This window comes from Chiloscyllium plagiosum, chromosome 11 (assembly GCF_004010195.1).
Source record: "Chiloscyllium plagiosum isolate BGI_BamShark_2017 chromosome 11, ASM401019v2, whole genome shotgun sequence".
In the NCBI taxonomy this organism is placed as follows: domain Eukaryota; kingdom Metazoa; phylum Chordata; class Chondrichthyes; order Orectolobiformes; family Hemiscylliidae; genus Chiloscyllium; species Chiloscyllium plagiosum.
The window spans coordinates 57,324,040-57,343,669 of record NC_057720.1 but is presented as its reverse complement, the minus strand read 5'-3'; the positions used below and the strand labels follow the sequence as shown (position 1 = coordinate 57,343,669).

The following is a 19,630-nucleotide window of genomic DNA, read 5'->3' as shown; positions in this document are numbered from 1 at the left end:
AAGGAAGAAGCGGAGGGCTTTGAGTCCTTCGTGATGAGGGATGGAGGTGTACAGGGACTGGATGTCCATGGTGAAGATAAGGTCTTTGGACTCCTCCATCGCCTGACCACAACAACACGACGGTTGGAGGGAGAGCGCCTCATCTTCCGCCTAGGACCCCTCCAACCACAAGGGATGAACTCGGATTTCACCAGTTTCCTCATTTCCCCTCCCCCCACCTTGTCTCAGTCAAATCCATCGAACTCAGCACCGCCTTCCTAACCTGCAATCTTCTTCCTGACCTCTCCGCCCCCACCCCAGTCTGACCTATCACCCTCACCTTTACCTCTTTCCACCTATTGCATTTCCGACGCCCCTCCCCTAAGTCTCTCCTCCCTACCTTTTATCTTAGCCTGCTGGACACACTTTCCTCGTTCCTGAAGAAGGGCTTATGCCCGAAACGTCGATTCTCCTGTTCCCTGGATGCTGCCTGACCTGCGCTTTTCCAGCAATACATTTTCAGCTCCGTTATGTATACAACTGCTGAGGGAGGAAAACTGTATTCTCAACAAAATCATTGAATTCACAAAAGCTCTGAGTTGTCAATCACTGCTAGAGCATGTTAGTGGAAAAATAGACGAGGTTTTGCATTTTGTGAAGTGACTTTCCATACAGAACAAAATTAAGATGTTGAGGGAAAAAGGAGGAACTATTTACAGAAAAATCATCTGAAAGATTAAGGTCAGAGGGCAGGTTGTAAATATTGGGGAAGCAACAATCAAACAAAACAAAGGAAAGAATGTTCTGTGTGAGGAAGGCAGTGCTCTAAGAAGCTGAATCACTTTTCACACAAGTACTTAGCGAGAAAGAAACAAAACAAGCCTATAAAATTGGCTTTTCGAAAAATGTCAGGGATTCTGATGAATCCCTCTACAAGTTGGCAGGTATAAAGGTGATGAATGGTTTGTGACTGTTAGAGTGATGATTGCAGAAGGAGAAAACAAGTGAATGTGAAGTGTCAGATAGACACCAGTGCATTGTGCAACCTCATGAGTTTCACAGACCTGTGTGAAGTGGCTCAAGATATTGGCCCAGAAATGAAACCTTCAGAAGTAAGGTTAAAGCTATTTGATAGAATGATACTCATGCCTTCACAACAGGAAACAAATCTGAATGGGTGATCTCATCACTTTTACACATTATGGAATGACAAAGGTCAACTGTTCACCAGCAACTGTAATGGGTCAGCAGTGAGCTGATGGTTACCAACAGCAGTCACCGTGGGAATGATACTCCCTGGAGAAGCAATACCACCCCAGCACGAATCGGTGTCATATCCACTTCCAGCATCTACTACTTCTTTCAAGATGATGATGAACTAGTACTCTCCAGCCAGAGCTCGGCTGCTCTGTCTATTTTTTTTTATTTTTCTCTCTTTTGTGTTTATTTTTCTTCTCAGCATTGTCCTGAACTCTCAGCCTCAGCGTGGACTCAAAATGGCGGACTCTTGGCCTGCCGTGCCCTCTGAATGGACTTCCAGCCTCAAGGTGAAGCATGGAGAAAGTGAGGACTGCAGATGCTGGAGATCAGAGCTTAAAAATGTGTTGCTAGAAAAGCGCAGCAGGTCAGGCAGCATCAAAGGAGAAGGAGAATCGACGTTTCAGGAATCTGAAGAAGGGCTTATGCCCGAAACGTCGATTCTCCTTCTCCTTTGATACTGCCTGACCTGCGCTTTTCCAGCAACACATTTTTAAGCTCAAGGTGAAGCATTGTGTAGTCTGGAGGCTAGGTGCCAACATGAATTGGATTGGAAAGACTTTTATTCTGAATTTTTATTTCTTTATTTTTTAATTTTTTTTCCCCCCTAAGAATTTGTATTTAAGAATCCGTATCTAGGTAGCTTTGTACCTAAGATGGCACAGTAAGTGGCGAACTGTAAATTTTTCATTTGAGTACATGTGACAGTAAAGCTAATTCTAAAATTCATGCTCAATACCTACCTTTGTCACACTGCAGGAAATATTGTCTCACACCCAGGCTGAGAAGCCCAAGGCTGGCAGAGTTCTGGTGGACAGGAGGGAACTCATGCCAAATGAGAAAATAATTCTTTAGCTGGCTGGAGGAGTGCACATCCACTCATGTGAGGATGGAGAGACCTCAATTGGCAATTAACCCAGTAACCTTCATAATGCTGTGTTGCTCTCCCATTACTCAGTCCTGAAGAAGAGTTACACCTGAAACATGGACTTCTCCACCTCCTGATGCTGCTTGGCTTGCTATGTTCTTCTAGCCTCCATTACCAGCACTTCTAAATAATTCTTAAACTGCACAAGTTTTTATTGCTCAGACATAACAAATTCCCTCTCTTCTCTTATGCAGGCTCCAGCAGTGCCCAGTGAACCTGTGTCCTGAGGAAGCCAGTACTGGAGACTCTCAGCTCTATCTCTGGCTCCACCTGTTGTGGATGTACCTGCAAAGCTTTTACTGGCAGCCTCCACCAGCTCAGAGGGTTCTTTAACTAGACTAGACTTTCAGTGAGACTGGGTGATGCTGCTGGCAGCCACCCTCAGGGAGAAGTCACATACCAGAAACTTGACCTCAGGACAACCCAGAAGTGCTTGGCCCTTCCACCTCCCCCACTATCTGCGATGCCAAAGCCTGTAGGAGTTTCACCTATTTCTGGGCAAGATACTCACAGCAGGGCTTGACGCTGTAGGCCTAATCACACTTGAGGACCACTGTCCAAGTCTTCTGGACCAACAGGGCCAGCTACAGAGCAGGCTGCCTCCACTGCAGCTGTGGAAGGCAGGACTGCACTTAAACATAGTGGAGGGAAAGGAAGAAAAAACTTTTACTGAGAGCCCATAAGTGGCACAGCTGGCACAATGCTGCAAATTATCTTTCACTTTTATAAATATAGCTTCACTTACGACCTTGAAATGTCCACTCCTCCAGTTCTTTGCTGCTGTTGCAGCCTGTCCAGACATTCCAAAGATAAAAGGAGTTGGAGTGACCAAGAATTATTCATCCCTCACAAGCAACTGATTTCTTCACTGCAGATAATCTCAGACATCAGAGATCCTTTAACCATGATGTTGGTGTCTGTAAACAGGGCATTACACTTCAGTGTGGACAACACTGAACCTAAATGCAATTGCAGAGATTCTGTTAGGGCTTGGCCTATTCTACATCATTCCATATTTGAAAGTGAGATTACAGAATCAGTGATGATTCCACACATCTCTGGAGCAAAATGATGATCCTATCAACTTTTTCTGAAGCACATTCAAGGCTGGGAGATGTATAATAGATGATTTATGTGTACAGCTGCACAAAGGGCTGCCTCTCTCAGGGTAAACACTGTCCTACAAAATGCACTTCAGGCCAATATAGGAGAAGAAGAAGGGTCACTGGACCTGAAACATTAGCTCTACTTTCTCCCTAAAGATGCTGCCAGACCTGCTGAGTTTCTCCAGGAATTTCTAATCTTGTTTCAGATTTCCACCAACCACAATTTTTTGTTTTATTCATTGGATAATAGTATGCTCGGGGTAAAGAAATGCCCTGCTTACAGACATCAAGATTGTACCATTTAATGTTAGTGCCCTATCTCACTGACGGCTACTATTTCCCTAATAGTCAATACTCTGAAATTACTTGAAGATGTTAAACTAATCAACAAGGTTAATGAAAAAAACTTTGATTTTGAAAACAGTCAAACTTTATTTTAAATGCTATCTTTGTCCAAAATCTTTCCATTAGTGTGCAGTGTCGCTTGAAGTGAATTCAAACGGTTGTAATATTTGAAATCTTGAAATGGATGAAACATCCCATTTGGCTAAATAGGTTCTAAAGTAAGGGGAATAATTTTCATTTTGGCATTTTCTTATTTAAGAGATTACATAACAAATTATGTATTTTTATCTTCTAAGGGATTGATTTTGTTTCTAAAGCTTATTTCACTTGGGCATTTATATGTTGTACTGTTTACCCCAAAGTCAAATAGCAAATAAAATAAGAAAAAAAATGGAAAGCATAGAGAAAAGAACAGAAGTAAACCATGAGTCTTAAGCCTCGTAATTAATTGAATCCGATCGTGGTTGAACATTTTCATTAAACTTCTTTGTCAATTCTATTTTCTTGTCCTATGTTCATTGTTTACCTCAGCGCCCACAAATCTACTAAATTAAGAGTTGACTGTACACGTCAACTAAGTATCCACAGTCATCTGTCAGTGGAGAATTTCAGCTCTGAGTGAAGAAATTTCTCCTTGGCCAAAATGACTGACCTCTTATCTTGGGCCAATGAGTCCTAGTTCAAGAGCATAATTAGACAAAATATTATCTTCATGTCTATCCTGTCAAACTCTGGAATGAGCTGCCAGAGGAAGCGGTGGAGGCTGGTACAATTGCAACATTTAAGAGGCATTTGGATGGGTATATGATTAGGAAGGGTTTGGAGGGATATGGGCCAGGTGCTGGGAGGTGGGACTAGATTGGGTTGGGATATCTGGTCGGCATGGATGGGTTGGACTGAAGGGTCTGCTTCCATGCTATACATCTCTGTGACGCTATGACTCTATAATTTTATACACTTCAATGTGAGTACCTCTTAAGTTTCTAAACTCTAGAAAGTCAAGGTTCATTTTAGTCAAACTTTCCTCACAGGACAACTTTCTCATCCCAGGAATCAATCTGGTTAATTTTCGCTGCACCCTCTCCAAAGCAAGTATGTTCTTCCTTTGATAAGGAGACAAAACTGTACACAGTACTCTAGTCGTGATATAACAATGGCCAATATAATTGCAGCAAACGTCCCTATACTTAAACTGCAACCCCTTTGAAATAAAAGCTAATATGTAATTTGCCTTCCAGATTATTGGAACAGTATGTTAACTTAAATAAATTATTTTTTCGAAGTTGTGCATAACACTACCCCCCCACTCAGAATTGCTCTTCAGACTAACATTTACAAATCCCTAGCATTTTAATTTTTTTTCAACTTTTGCCCTTCTTCCAACAAAATTGAATAATTTCACATTTCTGAAAATTATACTCCATCAGGTATCTTTTTGCCCAATTACTTAACTAGTCTGTATCTACTTGCAGTATGCTCCTTGTACCTTCGTTCCCCATTTAGCTGTATGATGATATATTTCACTCGACCAACCTCCCCACCCTTGTCTAAGTCATTGATATAAATAGCTAACATCTTAACACTGACCTTTGTAGAGTGCTACAAGTTATACCTTGCCATTGTGAAAATGACCCTCTTCCTTCTCTGATTTCTGACCATTATCCAATCCTCAATTCTTGCTGATATACCACCTGCAATTCTGAGATCTTGTGTAACAAGCTTCACAGTATGTCTGCTAAATATACATACTACTTGTTTCTCTTTGCTACTCTGTTAGTTGCATCCTCCAAAAAAAACTCTGAATAGATTTGTTAAAGCTTTTTGATTCTGACTGGTAGTACTGTGGCCTTCATTTGGGGTCAGTGGAAAAGTGTCACAGCTGACCTCCAATACAGCTCCCCACAATTGTATGAGGGTTGTTGTAATTGTAGGAATGTTAACAAAAGGAATACGTTTGAACTTGTGTTTTAGACCAAATACATAATTAAACTTTAACTATAGATGGCACTGTTGCAACATATGATTGTTTGCTTATTTCTTTGCCGTGAAAATCAGTTTAACTCTTTGAAATTGTACTGTAAACAATTTTAATCTCCAGCTCTAGCAGCGTCCAGACTATGAAGAAAAGAATTATCCATCCTTAAACTTGATGTGTTTGTTTGGACATGCTTAACTCTCCTGATGGTAATTGAAACACATAGAAGACATTGCAGAACCTGTATTAAATTAGATAAATTGTAAAATTCTTCTCTCAACAGACTTCAGATCAGTTGCATCATTTTGAGAGTTATTAAGGGCAAAGATTTATGATCTAAACAATCCATTAAAACTATAGCTTGAAGTGTGTAATTCACCAGCTTTAGGTGATTCTAAGAGATAGGGAGTCCCAGATATGCCTACTAGAATATTTAAAAGGCCAGGCTAATTGATGGTAGAGAATGACCTCACTGTCCAATTAAGTATATCAAGGAGGCTCCTGAGTGAGGAGGACCAATGGGAAGCATTGACACATCAGCAACCTCACCAACCAATTTGGGACCTAAAGATTTATAATGGAGAAAGCAAAGGTACCTCAAATCCACAATCTGAAGAAGAGGTCAGATTTTTAGATTTAAAATAATTAGAAGCTGCCTCAATTATTTTAGCCACAAATTCTGAACAAGATTGTCAGCTGCCGCCTCAATGATCTGTTATCCTTTCTGGCTTACGATGATTTAACTCCTTACCAAACTGAGGCTACCACATTAGTGTGGACATGTCCAGGCTGCTGTGAAGGAAGTGCTTTTCTGAAATCCTGGTTGTCACAGAATGGGCCTAAATAAGCCCTATAATTATTAATAAATGTCCTGAATTTATCAGCCCACCTGCCCAGGAATCAATCAGCACTCACTCTAATCACGAGCTGACCTTGTTAAAAATGGCTCCATGCTGGCTCATGGGGGCAGATTGGCACAGTCACTGATGTTGTGCAATTATACACATGCCCACTTCCCATTCAACCCAACGTCATTTAAAGATTGTGTTCGAAATTTGTGTTCAGCTTCTTCATTTTAACGTAAAGACTGGCTGCACTTTTAACATATTTCTCATGTGTCACTGCTTTGGTAAACAAATCTAGTGGCAATCCAGAACAAAATGTGATTCATCACTTTCAGGCCTATAATAAGATCAGTAGCTATTGAATCATAAAATCTATTACTATAGAAAGCAATTCACTAAAGTCCCAGTAATTTCAAAACTGTCACAATTTTTTTAAAGTTCAAAAAAAGATTGAGTTACAAATTATTCCTGTTTTCACTCTGTTAATATCAAAAGCTTATAATATATTAGTATATTTAATGTAGGAAAAGCTTCAAGCTTCACTGGAGTGTTATTGAATGAAATTTGACACATAACTACATACTGTGATATAATGGCAGGTGAAGAAAAGCTTAAATGAAATAGTTTTTAAGGGGTATTTTAAGAGGGAAAAGTGCAAATGAAAGGCAGGCTTTTAATGAACATTTCCAGAGCTTAGGTCTTGACAGCTGAAGACACAATCACCAATTGTGGATAACTTTGAATCAAGGATTCTATTGATTTTCTGCCAAGTAAAAGCAGCAATTCCACCAGCTTTTTAAAAATGAATTAACCTCACAAAGATGAAAAGTAGATGATAGAGACAGTTCAGATCATGTGCTTCATACCTTTGGTTGCATCAACATAATACCCATGGATGAATTTTGCCTGCATAATGCCAACCATTCTATTCCAGGCCATAATCACTCTTTGCTTGAAGAAATTCTTTGTTACATTAGCCATAAATTTTGGTTTCACTGGTTGTACCTCTTTGTTCCATAGTCATAAATTAACCTAGAATAATGTTCTGAATTATCTTTTACAACTTCACTTAGTATCTTGCAAAATCCATTTTTATTTGAAGCTTCAAGAATGAAGAGTTGATTTTTATTGAATTGGTAACATACATGCAAGTCAATGGATAATTATGTATCTGTAACTACAGAAAAAAATTGTACAGTTATTATCCTAGAAAATCATTTGAGCATTTTCCCTCTTACTTAGCTTAGGCAGACTATTAATGTACTGTAAGATTTTGCATAAATCCATTTAAGTGCATCATTTTTGTTTGATGTCTTCTTCCAGGTTTGAATAACAGTGAATATCTTTTACAATATTTATACAATTATAAATCCTGGTTCTGTATACACACATGAACATACAACCCAGGAGAAGCGGGAGGCTATTTAGCCCTTGACCTGCTCCACCATTCAATAAAATCTGATTGTAACTTGAAATTTGCATTCCTCGCTACCTCTGATGACCTTTCAACTCCTTGCTTAACAAAAATTTATCTAACTTCATTTTTACAATATTCCTTTTAGAGGTTTAAAAATCATGTGGGGCATGGATAGGGTAAATAGACAAGGTCTTTTCCCTGGGGTGGAGGAGTCCAGAATTAAAGGGTTTAGGGTGAGAGGGGAAAGACTTAAAAGGGACCTAAGGGGCAACTTTTTCACGCAGTCTGTGATACGTGTATGGAATGAGCTGTGAGAGAAAGTGGTGGAGGCTGGTACAATTACAACATTTAAAAGGCATCTGGATGGATATATGACTAGGAAGGCTTTAGAGGGATATGGGCCAAGTGCTGGCAAATGGGACTAGATTAGTTTAGGATATCTGTTGGCATGGACAAGTTGGACTGAAGGGTCTGTTTCCGTGCTGTACATCTCTATGACTATGACACCAAGGACTCTGCTTCCACCCCCTCTTCAGAGAGAGAGTTTCAAAGTCACACCACATTCAGAGAAAAAAAATGGAATTGTCTAATCTCTGTTTTGAATGGACATCCCCTGATTTTTAAGGTCACTCCCATAAGAGGAAATGCCCTTTCCACATCTACCCTGTTGAGACCTGTCAGCATCTTATATAGTTCAATCAAGTTACGTCTTACTCTTCTAAACTCCAGCAGATACAAGCATAGTCTGTCCAATATTTTCTTGGAAGACAACCTACCTATTCTAAGTGTTGAGTAAACTTTTTCTGAACAGCTTTCAATGCATCTACATCCTTCCTTAAATAAGGTGACTAACACTGTGCAGTCCAGATGCAGTCTCAGCTGTGCTTTGTATAAACGAGTAAGAAGTCACATGACACCAGGTTATAGTCTAATAGGTTTATTTGAAATCACAAACTTTTGTAGCGCTGCTCCTTCATCAATTGAAGGAGCAGCACTCCAAATGTTTGTGATTTCAAATAAACCTGTTTTGACTATAAGCTGGTGTCATGTGACTTCTGATTTTGTCCACCCCAGTCCAAGACTGGCACCTCCACATCCTGTTTAACTGAAGCATAATCTCCCTACTTTGTATTCAACTCACCTTGCAATAAATAAAAATATTCTATTAGCTTTCCTAATCACTTGTTGTAACTGCACCCTCACTGTTTATGATTCATGTACAAGGATACCAAAATCCCTTTGTATCGTAGAGCTCTGTAACCTCTCTCCATTTAGATAAGGCTATAAATATTGGAGCTGAAGTAGGCCATGGAGCCCATTGAGATTCCTCGACCATTCAAAGAGATTATGGCTGATCTGATAATTCTTAACTCCACTTTCCTGCCTTTTCACCATAATTCTTGATTTCCTCTATTCTAAATTCTGTCCATCTCCGCCTTTTATGACACAGCCTTTACAGCTGGTAATGAATTGGTAACGAATTCCACAGATTTACAACCTCCTGAGAGAAGAAATTCCACCTCATCTATGTCATAAATGTGTGATCCCTTATTCTGCAATCATGCCCTTTTATCCTAGAGGAAAGGCTGAGGCACTTGGGGTTGTTTTCATTGGAGAAAAGAAGGTTTAGGGGTGACTTGATAGAGGTGTACAAGATGATTAGGGGTTTAGATAGGGTCGACAGTGAGAATCTTTTTCCACGTATGGAGTCAGCTATTACAAGGGGGCATAGCTTTAAATTAAGGGGGGTAGGTATAGGACAGATGTTAGGGGTAGGTTCTTTACTCAGCGAGTCGTGAGTTCATGGAATGCCCTGCCAGTAGCAGTGGTGGATTCTCCCTCATTATGGGCATTTAAGCGGGCATTGGATAGGCATATGGAGGATAGTGGGCTAGTGTAGGTTAGGTGGGCTTGGATCGGCACAACATCGAGGGCCGAAGGGCCTGTACTGCGCTGTATTCTTCTATGTTCTATGTTCTATGTTCTCTCAGAAGGAGAAACAATCTATCCACATCCACCCTGTCAAAACCCTTAACAATATTGTATGTTTCAATAAGGTTGTCTCTCATTCTTCTATTTTCCAATGAGTACAGGCCCAAGCTACTCAAGACATCATAAGCCTCCATACTGGATATCAGCCAAGTGAACCTTCTGTGAGCTGCCTCCAATGCCAGCATATCTTCAATTAGATAAAGGGCTCCAACTGTTCACAGAATTCTAGCTGCGGTCTGACTAGTGTCTTGTATCGGTTGAGCAAAACTTCCCTACTTTTATACTCCATTCTTCATGCTCCTTATACAACATTCCATGGGCCTTCCCTGTTACCTGGCAAACTTCAATGCTAACCTTTTGTGAGTCATAAATAAAGACTCCCTAGTTCCTGTGTTCTGCAGTCTCTCTCGATTTAAGTAATATTCAGCTCCTCTATTCTTCCTGCTGAAGTGCACATCCTTACATTTTCCCACGTTATATTTAATCTGCAAAGTTTTTATCCACACTCTTTGTACCATCCTCACCATTTACCTTTCCACCTATTTTAGTGTCATCCCAAACTTGACTAAAAACATTACTTGCTTCTTCCAGATCATTAATAAATATAGGAGAAAGTGAGGACTGCAGATGCTGGAGATCAGAGCTGAAAATGTGTTGCTGGAAAAGCGCAGCAGGTCAGGCAGCATCCAAGGAGCAGGAGAACCGACGTTTCGGACATGAGCCCTTCTTCAGGAATCATTCCTGATTCCTGAAGAAGGACTCATGCCCGAAAAGTCTATTCTCCTGCTCTTTGGATGCTGCCTGACCTGCTGCGCTTTTCCAGCAACACATTTTCAGCATTAATAAATATCGAAAATTGTGGCCCCGGCACTGTATCCTGTGATACACGACTAGTTACAAGTTGCAATCCAGGAAATGCTCTATTTCTCTCCAAATTCTCTGTCATCTATTTGTTAGTCAATCATTTATCCAAACTCATATATTACCTCCAACACCATGAGCTCTTATCTTATTAGATAATATATGTTTCTTTTCTAATCTGAAAATGTGTTGCTGGTAAAGCGCAGCAGGTTGGGCAGCATCCAAGGAACAGGAGAATCGACGTTTCGGGCATAAGCCCTTCTTCCCCTCCTCTCCTGTTCCTTGGATGCTGCCTGACCTGCTGTGCTTTTTTTTAGATTAGATTACTTACAGTGTGGAAACAGGCCCTTCGGCCCAACAAGTCCACACCGCCCCGCCGAAGCGCAAACCACCCATACCCCCTACATTTACCCTTTACCTAACACTACGGACAATTTAGCATGGCCAATTCACCTGACCTGCACATCTTTGGACTGTGGGAGGAAACCGGAGCACCCGGAGGAAACCCACGCAGACACGGGAGAATGTGCAAACTCCACACAATCAGTCGCCTGAGGCGGGAATTGAACCCAGGTCTCTGGAGCTGTGAGGCAGCAGTGCTAACCACTTTTCCAGCAACACATTTTCAGCTCTGATCTCCAGCATCTGCAGTCCTCACTTTCTTTTCTAATCTGCCTGCCAAAATGCCAAGTTCACATTTTCCCATATCGTACACCATTTGCCAAATCTTTGCCCACTCACTTAATCTAGAAATATCTTTTCATAGCCTCCCTGAGTCCTCTTCACAACTTATGTTTCTACCTATCTCTTGGTGCCATGAGCAAATTTGGAATCACCTTCATCTCTTCATCCTAATCATTTATATATAAAGTTGACATCCCATGTCACTGATCCATGTGGCACACCAATCTTACATTTTGCTAATTTGAAAAAGACCCATTGACACTTACTGTCTGTTTCCTGTTAGCCAGCCAATCTTCTGTACATGTCATTATGCTAGACACTGCACCATGAGCTTCTGTTTACTGCAATCTTCTTTGATGTGGCACGTTATCAAATGTCTTTTAGAAACCCAAGAACAGTACATCAACAGTACTTCACCCATGTGTTCCTTCCATGAGTAAACACAAATGCAGCTTGTGTTTAATGAATTACTAAGATGAACTGTTGTTGCTCTGTGGCATTGCTCCCTGTTCCTCTGCTTCACAGTTCTTGACAATTATAGTGATTTAAGAAAAACATTCTCTCTGGATAGGGTTACCTCTGGTTAGTTTAGCAGTGATTATTAATTGCTATTTACCCTCTCTAGAACCATTACAATCCCAATGGATTTTTTTTTGTAGTGGGAGTCACCTATAGGCCATAATAAGGACGGCAGATTTCCTTCCTGAAGGACATGTGTGAAGTCGTTGGAAATATTAACTTCTGTTACCTGCTGTGACATTTCAAGGTTTTCTCATTATTTTTTCAGATTCCCCTATTTGAAATTTATTGTGATGTGAATTGACTGACAAAGCTGCTGTTTTTAAAATAATTGAAAATCTTCTCAGAAGTTAACCATGTAAATTTGATGCACACTTTGCATTTACAGTACATTGCATTGCTAGTTTGAAAAGAAACTACAGCAAAGCAATCCCTATTCAAGGTGATTCCACACTCTTTGCTTTTGTGTGAAGTGCTCATTGAATTTCTATAAATTTTGCATCAGGGTTAAGTTAAAACTGATTGATAGATGTGTTATTTACCCGGCCTATATCATAAACTGAAGATAAGATGTAAACTAGTTGGAGCTGGCAAAGGTTTAAAGGCCATCCTAAAAATTATTGAGCCTATTTATTTGCTCAGAACCAGTGAGGTTAATAGACACATGTAAATAAAGCATAAGGCACCAAACAAATAAAACAAGTCAGATGATATCATGAACCACAAGAGAAATATGTTCAGCATCTAAACTGACGAGACTACTGCCTTTCAACTCCCCCTCACTGTCAAGATTTATGATGTGTATTAGACAAGAAATGGTCTTTTAAAATAAATTGTTTTAATATTCTGATTTCACTTTTTTTGGTTTGGAAGACTTTAAGCGTTTTTTGAAAGCAGTGTTGTGTGACGTGACACTTAAGATTTATCTGCAGTTTTAAATTGCAGGATCTGACCACAGCAGCATGATAGGATCACATGACTGAGCTTACACTTAGTTTCTGTGATTTCTTTTTTCCTAGTATGTGACTTGTACAGAAATAAAATATTTAAAAATAGACCCTATTTGGCTACAGATCATTGGTGAAACATTTAAATAAAGTCTTCTTGAAATATGATACTCCTTTTTCATAGAGATTTGCTTTTACATGAATCTGAACTGGAATTTAAAAACTGGGATTAATTGGTTTTCTTACACCTGACGAAAAGCTCAATTTGAATTTTTTGCATTAGTTAGTACTTTACGGATTCAAATACAGATGCAAATGATCCTATCTGTTTGCAGCAGATAAATTGGGCTTTTCTTGTTCTTGTTCAGTGTTTTAGACAAACCATACACTTAATTCTTTCCTTTTCTGGAGCAGGGTGGAGCAGGGCTTTGAAATAGCAAATTAAAATAGAACTTATCCAGAAGTTTCCTTCCTGTAGGGTTGGATCTCATTTCTACAATTGACTGGCTGTTCATATTTCAAGAAACAGTGCAAAACACCAGTAAGTAGAGTAGGGCTGTTTAATATTTCAATTTTCTCCCATTCTAAAGCTAGTGATTCATGCTAATACATAACAGGCACAATATTGGATAAAAGATAATGTTGGGCTGCAACATGTGTTTGATCTAATGCAGGCAGCAGACAAAATTTGTGTTGACCTCTCATTTTCATGGTTGCAGTGTGCTCGGTATTATTCCTATTAATTTCTTTTCTTTCATTCACGAGATGTGGGTTTAGTGGGCTGGGCCAGCATTTATTGTGGATTTCTAGTTATTATTGAGAAAGTGGTAGTGTGTTGTCTTGTTGAACAACTGCACCATTTGATATAAGTACACCCACGATGCTGTGAAGAAGAGCACTCCAGAAATTTAGCCCAGTGACACTGAAGGAATGATAGATTTCAAAATCAGCATGGTGTGTGGCATGGAGGGGAATTGCAGGTGGTGGTGTTCCCATGTATGTGCTGACCTTGTCCTTCCAAATGGAGGTGGTCATGGGTTTGGAAGGTGCTGTATGAGAAGCGTTGGTGAATTTCTGCAAAGCATTTTTTAAGTGGTACATACCGCTGCCACTGTGTGTTAGTGGTGGAGAGAGTGAATATTTGTGGATATATTTGACAGTTAAGTGGCTGCTTTGTGTTGAATGGCATCAAGCTTGTTGAATGTTGTTGGAGCTGCACTCATCCGGGCAATTGGGGAGTATTCCATCACACTCCTGACCACACACCTTATAGATGGTGGATAGGCTCTAGGGAAGAAAGGAAGTGAGCTATTCACTGCAGGATTTCTGATCTGCTCTTGCAGCCACAATTTTTATCTGGCTAGGCCAGATAATTTTTTGGTCAAGGCTAACCCTCCTGGATTTTAAAAGGGGAGGAATTCAGTGATGAAAATGCCACTGAATGTCAGTGGGTAATGGTTAGATTGTCTCTTGTTGTCCATTGTTTTCCCATATGATACCAATAAAATACTATGTTTTCTGCTTTTAGTTGAACATAACAAATTTTACCAGAAAATAGCTTGTAAATATCATTCATTCCATGGATGCATTTGTTTAGTTTCTATAATAATGCTTGTTCATCTGCTGCCTTTTTGGACAGCTTCAAAACATTTATTTCAGAACAGTATCACTTTGCAGAAATGAAGCTTTTATGTCGATTGATCTTCATTCCAGAGAATACATGGCCAAAAAAATTAAAACACATTTTTGCGATTGCTTTTCCAGCTGTGAATGAGTACATTCCATTGGCCCAGATATTCCGATGGTCAAAGTGTCATTTCTTCTGTGTAGACAGGAATTGTGCATTGGGACCATATAGAATTCCCTTTATAGCTGACCCTGTGGGAATTGCCCAGGCAAATTGAATGTTCTGATGGGCAATTCCTCTCTGTTTGGAACCCTCTGAAAAGGGACATTGAAGGTGGTGTTTGCTGAGGTATGTGATTCACTTCAGCTTATTGGTTACCAAGGAAAAGTTACAAGATTAAAAAACCTACTGTTAACTCCTACATAACTATTAAATTGATGGCCCAATTCATTCACAACTGAGCCCACACCCCTGATACCCCTGCACCTCTCCTACACCACCCCTGTCCCCTTACACCTCTAGGACTGCTTACAACCACCCTCCCACAGCTAGGTTAGCTTCCACTGATCTGACCTAATTCCACCCCTCCCCAACTCAATTCTACCAGACCAGACAGTACCCACAGTGTTCCCCCACTTCATTATTCCTGGCTGCAGGCCTGTGTGCTGCCTGTATATTACAATCCAATCAAAGTCAAAAATAGAGTTTCTGACCTTGGTCAGAATAGCTGAGCCTGTTGGCCAATGTCTGGATCACCCAAAAATTCTCAAAATGCCGAGGAATTTCTCTTGTCTCAGCCTTATAAGTGCTGTCTACAATAACTTTTTCAGTTCAAATCCATACATGGGACAAGGTCTGCTGCAGCTTATGTATCTCAGAATAAACTTCAAACACTCTCCAGTTCTCTAACTCTGGTTGTTTTCTCTCTCATATTACTCACTTGTTGTATTTATTGGCAGTTAGTAAGACTTCAGGGTCATGTGGACTTTTGCTTCTAATTCTGTTCTGAGACTGTTTGGTAGTGCTTATTTCATTAGGTAATTTATGGCCTGAACTTGCACTGTCTGTCTGTTGAGGCTGTGAGGTGATTTACTTGCACAATCAGAGGGTCTTTCTTCAGTACATGTTCATATTCTGATGCAAGAGTCACTTCTGAACAGTAGTTGTACAGCGCTTTCTTACTCTCTGATCATTTTATTCTCAATCACATGCTGCCAGTACAGGGATCTTGCTTCTTGACCAACATCCTGAATTGTCAACCAATATGTAAACTCGCTAGCAGCTTTTTTTCTGTGTTCCCGCATTCACAGGAGTATATAACACCTGGATATACAGTCTGGGCAACTGGGTATCATAAGCTTGTCCTGGGTGTCACTGATATCCAGCTCTTGCTTGACTGTACTCTGTCCTTCAGGAGCTTAATCACAAAGAGCAAGATACCTTATTTATATATATCTGTTGTTCAAATCCAGTATTTTGTAATTAATTTTTATTAATCATGTGGAATGAATTCTAACTATTTTCCATTTTTGACAAATATTGTTTTATAGTTTATTACATTAGCAGGACTCTTCAGTTCCCTATAACCCTATATTTTATAATATATCATATCTTCTGAATTGATTTGTTTGAGATGGCCTTTCACAATTCATGAGAGCTCTACCATACTCCACCTCCTTCCTCCTTCCTCTTTAAGTAGCTTGTCATGTTCTGTGCCATCTTAGCTAATTCTCCATATCCAGCTGGGGCCCAAGGCAGAAACTCCCAGAGATTGGGAGCAAGTGGTTTGTGCAAAATCCTTGAAATGAGATCCCAGCTTTTGAATGCACATTCTCTGCATTTCAACTTTATTCAGCAGGACAAACCTCCAAACACTTCAGTTAACTCAGCAGTGGCCAAAATCATTTAACACTAACCTGAAATTAGTTGATGAGAGTATTAAATTGTGCTTCTGTAGCTGCTTCCTTCTTATTGCCAAGTGCATGTTCAAATGTACAAAATTTGCTAAAGCGTTGAGGCCAAAAATAGTACCACTGAAGTCAAATCAATTTGTGATCACCTGACATTCCATCAGGCATTTGTATTGAGGACCGCATCAAAATGCCTTCTCACCAGCAACGAGAGGTTAAATATAGGGGCCGATGTCAGCTTAGGACCCAAAATGATACCTTCAGCGCCGTTACTACAAAATGCTTTGCAAGTAAGTTTTGTGGCAAATTGCTTACTCATAGGTTTAAGGTGAGAGGGATAAGATTTAAACGGGACCTGAGAGGCAACTTTTTCACATAGAGGGTTTTGCATACGTGAAACAAGCTGCCGAAAGAAGTCATAGAGGCGAGTGTGATTGTAAAATTTAAAAGACATTTGGACAGGTTCATGAATAGGGAAGGTTTAAAGGATTATGGGCCAAATACAGGCAAATGGGACTAGTTCAATTTAGGAAACCTGGTCATCACGGATAAATTGGATTGAAGAGTCCGTTTCCATGTTGTAAGACTTTTATGTCTGTATGTGCCATGTGTGAATTCATATATAGGATGCTGCAAATTTACTTGATCTTGGATTATAGAGAGTCCAACTTGATACAGGCTCCATTTATGCGACATATATATGTGCCAGGGTCACAAGAGGGAGTAGGAGCTGAGCTGTTATTTATTTTCTCACCCTGTCTTTTAGTTCAGGAGAATCAATGCAAATACAACATCCTACTGCTATTTAAACCGAGCAGTCTAGTAATGAAACATTGCACAGCCTTACTTCACACAGTGCAGTTTCCCATTGCTATGTGTACTTGCCATTGAGTTATTGATGAAACCTTTAATTCATCTTTTAAAGACTACTAAATTATATTTCTTGACTTTGGTATATTTCTGAAAATGTGTTGCTGGAAAAGCGCAGCAGGTCAGGCAGCATCTAAGGAACTGGAGAATCGACATTTCGAGCATAAGCCCTTCTTCAGGAATGCCCGAAACGTCGATTCTCCTGTTCCTTGGATGCTGCCTGACCTGCTGTGCTTTTCTAGCAACACATTTTCAGCTCTATCTCCAGCATCTGCAGTCCTCACTTTCTCCTTTGGTATATTTCTAGCTTTCACAGGATCTTGTTTTAATCAGTTTATTCTTTTTAGGTATCAGAATGAACATCAAATGTTGGACTGCTGGAGACCTTTCGCTGTTTGTCTGTAATTTAAAGCCAAGTGTGTGGAAAATCAGCAAGTCTGTAAAATATAGAATACACCACCTGGATGTGTTGTAAGTAAATGAAAACTTGGTAAACTAATTTGTTGACATTTTCTAGCTGACCAAGAGTCTTTGACGTCAGGAAGCCAAAATATTGTGTTCATGTAGCGACCAGTCTTTGGTTGAGAGATTGTATGAGGGCTATTCCCAAAACTGTTTCAATATGTTCCATCACGGACTAGGTAATGGAATGTGCCTGAAATTTCACACATGCTGACTTTAATTTCTGTTGTATTAAAAAAAGAGGTTGCCACCTTCTAGTACTACCTCTACTACTGGACATTAACAGAAGGAGCAATATTGATTGCTGATGAGCAGTATTACATAATTCAGTGGATTGTGGGTAGAAATGAGTGGAACAAGTCTATCAAAAATCTGAGGTGTAAGTGAGGTGGGCATCAGGTTTCCATTCTAAGTGGTGCTTGAGAAGGTCAGAGCAAAAGTATTTTACCAACCTGATCTTGCTAACCATTAAGTATACTTTGGTAGTGTAAGGGGAAAATGAGTGGTAGAACACAATATCATTGGGCAACAGGGCAGTTTAGAAATTAAGGCTGGAATAGACTGAGAATTGCAGTCAGCTTGTATGTCCCTGAATAATAGAGACATTTCTGTTAAATTTAAGTCAGTTTTTTTCTAAAAAAATTTGTGTAACCTAAGAAACAAACCAAATTTATTTTGAATAATTTTCCCTTTAAAACTCCAAAACAAGTTTAAATTTTTATTTGAATGACCAAAGAGGGGCATTGAATTTTTTATTTGTTTAATTTTTTAATGCTGATTTTTCCTGTTTCATAAAAAAGTGACAGACATGTCTCACATCATCCAAATGATTTTGCTTGTGTTTGAATGTGAATATCAGAAATATTTGAACAAAGTCAAACATTTTGGTTTGACACAAAACATAACTGAAATGCCAACTTCTCTCCACAGGTACAATCTTGCCTGATGATTTGTTTAAGATTTTATTGTTTTCTATCTTGAAGAGTAAAAGCCATTTTTGATTTCACAATTTTGTGAAGGATTGATACCTAATCTGCATTTGCTCCTGTCATTTTCAGATCTTTTGACCAGGAGGAAGGCAATTTGTCAATGTATATGAATGACTGCGTGCAACATCACATAATTAAGTGTACAATATCTTCCGTTGATTTAAATCGCAAGTATTTCATTTGGATAGAACTGATCACAAATTCTGGAACTTTCCGGTCACCTTTGATGTCTGTCACCCCTATTAATGTAGGTAAGTCTAGAGAAACTCAAAGTGTTCTTCCAATGTTCTTGAGTTCTAAGTTCTCTTGTACGTGATACCATGAAGGTCAAAATGCTGAGCAAACATGAGGTATCTCAAGCAATAATGATTGGATTATGCCAAATTGAGCTTCTGAGGCCTTTCCATTATAAGAAGCAGGAATTAGTAAATGCTATAAAGGGACATATCTGAACATTTGATAGTGACCCATCTCAGGTGCTTTGTTTTACACCTTAGGGATTTGTCCCCAACTGATAGCCATATATTAATGGTATTTCATTGAAAGCAATTAGTAGGTGTTAAATGGGCTTTTCCCTGACTCCATATAAAGAGACACTTAATGAAGTGGGGTGTGGCTGAGTTTGAAGATTTTTGTTTAGACAATAGGTGCAGGAGTAGGCCATTCTGCCCTTTGAGCCTGCACTACCATTCAATATGATCATGGCTGATCATCCTTAATCAGTATCCTGTTCCTGCATTATCTCCATAACCCTTGATTCCACTATCCTTGAGAGCTCTATCCAACTCTTTCTTAAATGAATCCAGAGACTGGGCCTCCACTGCCCTCTGGGGCAGAGCATTCCACACAGCCACCACTCTCTGGGTGAAGAAGTTCCTCCTGAGCTCTGTCCTAAATGGTCTACCCCATATTTGTAA

The 19,630-nt window shown here is 39.7% G+C and overlaps 1 protein-coding gene across 3 annotated transcripts in view; it reads left to right on the top strand.

Moving 5' to 3' along the window:
• lepr (leptin receptor) overlaps positions 1–19,630 on the top strand; it is a 124,550-nt gene that overhangs the window by 21,271 nt on the left and 83,649 nt on the right. For all 3 annotated transcript variants that reach the window (XM_043699432.1, XM_043699433.1, XM_043699431.1), the window contains exons 4-5: positions 17,610–17,733; positions 18,783–18,964. In XM_043699432.1, coding sequence (XP_043555367.1) covers positions 17,610–17,733; positions 18,783–18,964 — 306 coding nt within the window. The remainder of the gene's footprint in view (positions 1–17,609; positions 17,734–18,782; positions 18,965–19,630) is intronic.